This window comes from Chanos chanos, chromosome 14 (assembly GCF_902362185.1).
Source record: "Chanos chanos chromosome 14, fChaCha1.1, whole genome shotgun sequence".
Classification (NCBI taxonomy): Eukaryota; Metazoa; Chordata; class Actinopteri; order Gonorynchiformes; family Chanidae; genus Chanos; species Chanos chanos.
In genome coordinates this window covers 13,359,298-13,368,065 of record NC_044508.1, presented here as the reverse complement: position 1 = coordinate 13,368,065, position 8,768 = coordinate 13,359,298, and the positions used below count along the sequence as shown (strand labels likewise).

The following is an 8,768-nucleotide window of genomic DNA, read 5'->3' as shown; positions in this document are numbered from 1 at the left end:
GCCATGCTGACCTAAACTCACCCTGTTAGCTCCAGCTGGACTGTGTCTGCATAGCTCAGTTATACTCCATAGGTTTTACTGCCTGGCTGAGCAAACATATGCCTTTTATTCCCTCCAATCAAACACTATCAAAGAGGTTATGGCTAGTGCTTTTAAGGCAAGCTTTAGTGAAGTCCATTTACCCTTGTGGAAGACAGAAGAGAAATTTTGTCGAATAATTGCGGAACACCGATACATCTCTAACCTTCAAAGATGTATTGTACATGTATTCAGTCACAAAAAGTCAAGACAATACTGAGGAAAGATTTCAGGCTACGCTACTTTTTGTTGATGAAACAGATTGTGCACTGGCTGAATTGTATCCTTAGAATAGTTCTCTGTTGGGCTCAGTCGTCACACTTTCTTATCTTTGCAAAGCAATAATGAAGATCTGTCATTGTCAACAGAAGCAATATGAAGTCTGAAGAATTCTGTGTCCAAGTCTCACAGCAGAGGGTAGAGAGTAATGTTCCTTTACATAGCATTTATAAGTACACCTAACATACTTAAGTCTCGGTAACGGTTTATTTTACAGTCCACTAATGACCAGGTATTAAATAGGAAATGAGATGGTAATAAAATACAGTTATTGGGTGCCAAAAAAAATGGATAGGAAGTACTAAATAATTTCCTGACAGGTACATAGAAACCTACTGGGAAACTAAATGGCAACAAAATATTAGAAATGTACTAAGTTATTTTCTAGGAAGTACATGGAAGCCTACCCGGGAAACTAGGTGGTTAGGGGTAGGGTTAGGGTTGGGGTTGGGTTAGGGTTAGGGTCAGGGTTAGGGTTGTTGCTATCTAGTTTCCCAGTAGGTTTCTATGTACTTACCAGGAAATTTTGTGCTTTTGGGCTTTCCATCCTAATAACTGTATTTTATTACCATCTGATTTCCTGGTTAATACCTGGTAATTAGCAGACTGTGAAATAAAGCATTACCAAAATCTCTTTTAATTTATAAAGCATCATTGTATAGACCAGTGATGCTTATAACACAAGAATTTAGCCTCTACCAACGTCCACTTATAATAAAAATAACCTCATAACATTCAAAAATCATTCTGAGTGTTCAGCAAATCTGTGTTTATCCCATACAAGCTTGAAACCTTCAACCTTCAAATATCATTTGTGCAAATGTTGATTTTATTTCAATTCATTTCTTCATTTTTGCTTGTAATTGGCAAAGGCAGTGTTTAGTAAGAGACTGTAAGCTGGTTAATGGATGTGGAGATTACAGCCATGTTGAGACAACACGCTGAACATGCTGCACCACAGCAATGCGCAATGACTCATCACCCCCGGCAACAGGAGATCCTGATTGGCTGTGACAGCACACTCCACTCCTGGCCTCCGTGTTTTGACATTTCCTTGAGTGTCTTTGCATGTTATTCACACACACACACACACACACACACACACACACACACACATACACACACACACACACACACACACACATACACAGATACACACACAACACGGAGCTTAAGGTTCACTGTCAAACCTATTAAACACTCTACAAAGTCATCCATGACTATGAACAACAACAAAAAAAAAGAAACTCATGAGCTAAAATCACGCTGAAGTCAAAAATTCGTTCCAAATAGGAACAGAAAATATCTCGATAACTAAGTGAAGTGATGTTTTTTTGCAATCTGCATTCCTTCCAGCAGGGCTGTTAAATAAAGGACTTTCAGTTTCATATTGCCTTGATCTCTGTGGGGCTACTTCTGGGTTATTGCCTGACTTCAGTTCAACGCACTTCAATACCCTTAGACAAGCACATCAGTCTGCCATTGCGTGACTGTTGAAACAGGCCTTATTTGTGAAAGACAGATGCACAAATTATCTCACACTATTGAACCTACAAAGCATTCTGCAGATTTCTTTTGCCTCTTCGATATTTCAGTCATCTCTTTAGGCTAAAATGACTCAGGTGTTACATCACATCCCTAGATGGACTTGAACTGCAAATATTCAGGAAGTGTGTGTGTGCATGCGCGCGCGTGCGCACGTGTGTGTGTGTATGTGTGTGTGTAACCTCAGGGAATTCGCTTGAAAGCTAATGATGACATGCTCAGAACTGACCAATGTCAACCCACATTGTAATGTTATGTAAATGTGACCTTATTGTGGCCCATTTACGCTCTCTCATTCCACATCCTGCTAAAGCGCTCAGGATTTAATTCGGAGTATTAGGGCTAGACGTAGAGAAATGCCAGCCATGGCTCCCGGAGGCCCCGTGGCTGGCTCCTACATAAAGGAGAAAATCTGAGGATACAATGTGTAAGCCAGAGGGGGGTTCCTTACACATCAATCTGTTTGTAAACAGCAGATTAACGTGCAGTAAAGCCAAGTCCCTCTCAGCCAGGGGCAACAGACACACACACAGACTGCTGCAGATAGATACACATGCACTCACACAATACTTCTACAACTAACAAGGAGTCTGCTTTCTCCCTTTCTCTCTCTCTCTAAACTAACAGTAGAAAAACCCACAGAATTCACTCCCCCCCCGCCCTCCCTTTTTTAAACTCTTAAGAAATCCTCAATGGTAGCAATTTTAAGTTGCCAAACATTAAATAAAAAAAAAAAAAGTAACAACAAACGACAGTTTGAGCAATTCACTGTTTTTTGCTCTCATTTTTTTTTCAATCAATTATTTAGATACAATTTTTTTTTTTCGCTCCCTCCTCCAAGATTGCTTTTCTCCGTCTTACATTTTGGTCCGTTCCTTCAGTTTAGTGATCGGTGGAGTGTAAGAAAATGCTCTGTGACTTACAACCACAGCCCGGAGCAGCGGCGAAGATGACGAATTGAAAGGATTAAATCAAGCAGTTCTAAGAAGGCGACAGCAAAAAGGACCTTTCTGCAGGCCCTTAAATTATTTTAACAACTCCATCAAGCTGATTTCAGTAGCAAGCATACTTCATAGTTGAATGCTTTCGCCACATGCTGACTGCACAATCACAAAAAACAGTCAAGAAAAATAAATAAAACTAATTAAAATCATACATTAAAAGTGCTACACCACCTCTTCCACATAAGTGTTTACACGGTGACTGAGACCCTTACAGAGATGGTAAAATGAACTTTAAAATGATCTTTGAATTGGTATGGACAGATTTTAAATGATGTGTGGCCACTGGTGGGCTCTCTTTAATGAGGCAAAAATAAAGGAATCATCTCAAGAACAAGGGGCGTAGAAAAGGGGCATCTTCTGTGCGCGAAACAGGAGCAGAGGCCCGAGATTCAGGTGAAGGGACGTGTAAATAGAAGAGTTATTCTGGTATGTGTGTGCTGTGTGTGTGTATACTCACAACAGTGAAGTAGACAGTTTTTTATAAACTTTCTGGATATCCAAGAAAGGTTAAGTCAAGGGCAACTGGACTTCCAATTGCCCTTGACTTAACTTCTCATGGATAACTATGACCTGGGAGACTGAGAATTTTCACCGATACCTTTTGGATCTATTCATATTCTTATTTACATTTGCACAAAAATGATTTTATTTTTCATATTATGCAAAAATTAACATTTAAGGCCTAATATGAAATAATGAGGACAAACAATATATAGCCTTTGCAAAAAAAAATTTTTATTCATGATTCATTAGAAATAATACATACAGTGAGGGATAAACATTTTTATAGGTCAAATGAAAATTAACAGAAACATTCCCTGCCAAAGAAACTTAAGCTCACAGCAGTGTGGTAAGGAGCTGTTTGTCCAAATGACCCTTTTATGCTGATCTAGGATCTGTTTCTCCTACTCAAATCTTAATCTTAATCACTGTAGAAAAAATGACAAAGCTGGTGTTAGATCAGCGTAAAAGGGGCGATTTCTGACAAGTGGAGATATACGTACTGATGTACCTTACCATACTAAATTAGATCAGTGGTTTCCATTCACTGACTCTGGATTTCTCTCATTACTGAAACCACACTTTACTGAGCTATTTTTTTTTTTGAAATATTAAATTCCATGTGGGATGGTAGTCTGATAATTCAGATGCTTTCTTATGACAACACAGATGACATCACAGTCTTTAGAACAAGGCACTCGTTTGAAGTTTGCATGAACATTTTCTTTTGGAAAAAACTGGAATTTAGATTTTATTTCGAAGAGAAAGGGCAACAAAAGGAACTTGGTTTGGGTTACGATTAAAAAAAAAGAGCCACGTACGCATCAATGGGGTACAGAGTACGATTAAACCAATAATAATCGATAAAATATAGGAATGTGAAAAAATACATATGTAATAATAGCAAGTGGTGTTTTTAGCTGTAAGCAAATAATTAAAATCTGGTAGACAAAATAATCTCAGGATGGATGACATTATAAAGAATCAAAGATGACACATCTGATGATGGACTGTCTATGGATGATGCCAAGACCACCAAATCTGGCATTTGTCTTAAATTCACGAATCTTTTCAGTGAATAGATGTGTAGCACTCTTCATTCAAAAAAAACGATTAGCTCATTTTGCATGCATAGCTTTATAATGCCAATGCAAAAAAAAAAAAAAAAAATCATTAATCTGTCAGGCAGTTTGCATTCACGCTGCCTAAAATGCATGAAAAAAAAGATGCTGTATTTAACATCTGCATAATCCAATACTTATAAGCCCAATGCCAACGGTGTCTGCAGGACACAATGACATAAAACACAAAAGTGAAAAGCATTATTACAATAAATTACATTGCAACAGCAATTTTTTTGCCTTTCTTTCAACAAATAAAGATACAAGGATACATCGTTTTGCCTCAGTAGATTTTTTTTTTTTTTTTTTTAAAAATGGATTTTCAAATTTTGGTTTGGGTCCTGAGGGCTACATTGTAAAGCAGCTCTGCACTCAGCACCTGAAATAGGTAGTGTAAACGTAAAACAGTCAACTATTTATGAAGTGCAGGATGTTTAACAGTCTAAAACATCAAGGCCCAACAAAGATATCCACACTCCAGACACGGCAAAGTAATTTCACCTTCCCCCTAAATCAAAAGTAACAATATGGCCTCCGACACGGATCAAAAAAGTATATATGCACACATAGTACCACTTGAAGGAATTTTATTTTGACAAAAATGGAAAGTTTTCACTAAGCTAGTACGGCTTAAAATATATTCTTGAAAGTAAATAATAATAATTAAGTCATTCTTATCATTCTAGATAAAGTGTCAATGCAACAATTTTTTTAAAAAAATGCATAACGCTATCAACCTTTCAGAATGTAAAATAAAATTAAAATCACTATAAGGTTGTCCTATTCAGAATAATACTTTTATTTCTATACTATCTTCATAAAAAAAAAAAAAAATTCCGAGGCCTCTCCAATATTGCTATTTTTATTTAACCACTGTATATTGGGTCTGTAAATTTCTTCTTTCATCTCCTGAGTCAAGGAGAAACACCAGCAGAAGGACCCGTTTTACTTTCACAGAATAGAGTGACAAGGGAAAGTCCTGGATTTTTACTGTCTCTGCATCGTTTCAAACTTTATTGTTCACTTTTACTTTAAGGCAACTTCGTAAACAACTAGTCAAAATGGACGATTGTCAAGATAACTGAAGACGCTGAACTTTTTTTTTTTAAGAGTTCTTTAAAGAGACTTTCTTTAGAACAACACGTAGGTGGGTTCTTGCTTTTCACATTGCATATTGAACTGGGGTGCTGAGTTATTTTTGCCATTATATACATATAAGTCAGAACCTGAAGTTGTATGAAAGCAAGGATGTTCTGAAAACATCTCATGAATGGATTGAAATTCTTTGAATAGTATAAAGGGGAGCAAGGGAGGAGCATTCTTAGGTTAGGGTTCAGACAGGCCGGGTGCTGGGGGCATTCACAGTTTCAATCAATGCAATGTCAAACTCGCAAGAGATTGCATATGTATTCATGTGTATCCACATACCCACACACCTACTCACGTTCAAAAACATAAAAACGACAAAAAAAAAAAAATGTAGCTCTTTGGTAATTGTTTCATTGAAAAATATTTTCAGAAAATATTTTGTAGCTGAGTGTATTTAGACCAGAAGGCATGTATCTACCTGTGCATATTCAAAATCTGTAGGTATTACATGTGCACACTTTACAAAACCAAAAGAACACTTGCAATTGTAAGGGCTGGATAAGTCTCGGTCTAGGTTTCACTTGTTAAATGCTGAATCATAATCTACTGAAAAAAAACCCCCTCCATTCAATATCAAAGAGTGGAACATTTAAACGTATGGTTCTTTATCCATTTGATTGTATCAATTTATGAATTGCTTTTTTTCATTCTTTCCTCATGATGCATATTTAAGAGTGAAGCACTGAGCTGGAAACATATTCTCATGCACAATAATATACATGATTATTACCAACTAGTATAAGCATTAGCACATCTTTCCTGGAAAGTCCAGGACAGTAAAACAATACTTCTCAATGCCTCAACACTAAGCACGTGTGTGTGTAGAGGTGTGTTTGTGTGTGTGTTTGTGTCTGGTGTTTCCTATTTGTGGTTTAGTACAAGTGTAAGAATATATCCATGCCTCTGTGAGTCAAAACATTAATAAAGTCATTAAAAGACAATAAAAACCTATCTGTATCTTTTTAGTAGTAATGCTCAAATCGTCTACTCCCACTACAATGAGATCAGAAGAGGGAGAATGGTCCCTTTAGGAAAGACACAGGCTGATAGTCGGGTGTACAATGTGACCTTGACGCTAAGTTGGAAACGCCCACCTTAGGGTAAAACAAGGTTGCATTCACACTGTGGTTAAATACAGTTTTCCATCCTCATTTAGTGCTTAATACACTCATGTCCACTGTTAGTGAGATGAAGAGGAGGAGCTTCAACTGTATTCAACAGAGGGCAAAAACACACAAAGTTGCATCAATTAATATGTGCTGTATATATAATATGGCTGTACTGCATACAACAACTGGAGCTGACTGCAAAGTGCTTAATTTGCAGCTATAAACCAGGTGCGGAAACTTAAAATTAGATCAAATTAAAGAGCAAACTTAGTCAAGGAGTCAGAGATGAAAAATTCTTTTATGTATTAGTATTCAGTGCTGAGTGAATTCGACTAAGAAAGTTTTGGTTTATTTTATTCGCTGTTTTTGATTTTTTAAAAAAAGGATAGGCCTATTATAAAATGGGGGTTTATATGACGGTAGACATGTTTATTTCTGCTTGAGTTTAAAACACCTGTAATGTAAGATTTACACTAAGAGCGTGATGTGGCATATTTTCAGCCTGAAACAGTGATGCCAGTATTGGAGTGATCCCAGTTCACCATCACTTTAAGTGGCTTGACTTGTAATGTCGTGTTATGCAACATAACTTTGGTTGTTACACCTCAAAATAACAGTGTGAATGCAGCCCTACCAGAATTTCTCAGTTCAGAAGTTAGAGCAAAGGGCACATTCCAAATTTGGATTTCCAGAACCATGTGGAATCATGACTAAACCTAAAAAGTCACATTCCACTCTAGTCATAGAGAATGAAGCCTGAAGTGGGACTAGCATTACCTTCTGCTACTGTGTTCTATGTTGACTCTACAGTAACAAATACAGAACAGTAAAGTGCTGCATTAATATGGTAAAGATCATATCAATAGATGTGTATGTTTGTAAGCATATGACCAATGCCCTCTTGTTGTGCATGTGTGTTAAGGTGGGCAGTGGCAGCTGGTGAGCTGGAATCAATCACATAAATTGAATAAATGATTGAACAGTGTCATTTCATGATAGTATTACTTCTCTTTACCGAACTGTGTAGCAATTGTTATACCCACATGTTCTTGTAATTTGTGGATAATTGTACTTTTTCGCTCTCTGCTCGACGTCAGGGAATATTAATGTCAAATGCGCTCATTTGATTTGGAAGATTCTGTTTAAATGCTCGCGAACCACCCTGGATTGTCTGAAGTTTGCGTGCGATAGCAAAAGCGACAGTGTGAAAGTGTTTAGGATGGCAACGACCTGGTACGTTGTGGAAACCTAATCCTTCAGCGTGTTTTACGTTGTAGCTTTCTTGTGTTACGAAATTCAAATTTAAAAAACAGAAGTTAAGTTATTGAAATCGATCTCAATTTCTAAGAATAAACTTTTAGGTTAGAAAAAACCAGGATCTTTTATCTGCGTAATGCATCAGCGTTGAGCGCAATGCACAATAAAGTTTACCACTCAGACCTCAACTAGCCTGCAAAAAAACAGTAACTCTATCACAAAATGACACTGATAATCATCTACTCCATTTACGCGACTGGTGTTAATTATTCTGCCAATCGTTAGTTTTATTGTTAATCAAGGCGGATAAACGTGAACAGGTTGAAATTAATGATAGATTTAAAGGGGAGGTTTGTTCCTCCTCTGTTTCCAGCTCACCAGCCGCCACTGAAGGTGGGACTTGTACAAATCTAAAATCTATCAGAGTGTAAGTGTTTTACAAGGTGAGGAGTGTATGCTGATCATTATAGCGGAACTTGAATATTGCGTAAAGTGAGTATTTTCTGTGAAGTGTATGTGTTTGTGTGAGTGTGTATTGTGTATACATATATGTGTGTGTGTGTGTGTGTGTGTGTGTGTGTGACTCAGAGATCGGTGGTGGCCTTGGCGGTCAGGGCTTGAATTCGGCTGGTGTTGCAGTTTTTGCAGAGCACGTGTCCGTCCAGCGGGTAGCAGCCCTGGTTATCACCTTCAGACAGCAGAGATCCACAGTCCTGCAACACACA

The 8,768-nt window shown here is 37.5% G+C and overlaps 1 protein-coding gene across 1 annotated transcript in view; it reads right to left on the bottom strand.

Annotated features, from left to right (window-relative positions):
• Positions 1 to 5,361: 5,361 nt before the first annotated feature.
• lpp (LIM domain containing preferred translocation partner in lipoma) overlaps positions 5,362 to 8,768 on the bottom strand; it is a 142,804-nt gene continuing 139,397 nt past the window's right edge. Inside the window, exon 12 of the mRNA XM_030791371.1 lies at positions 5,362 to 8,756. Coding sequence (XP_030647231.1) covers positions 8,628 to 8,756 — 129 coding nt within the window. The 3' untranslated portion in view covers positions 5,362 to 8,627. The remainder of the gene's footprint in view (positions 8,757 to 8,768) is intronic.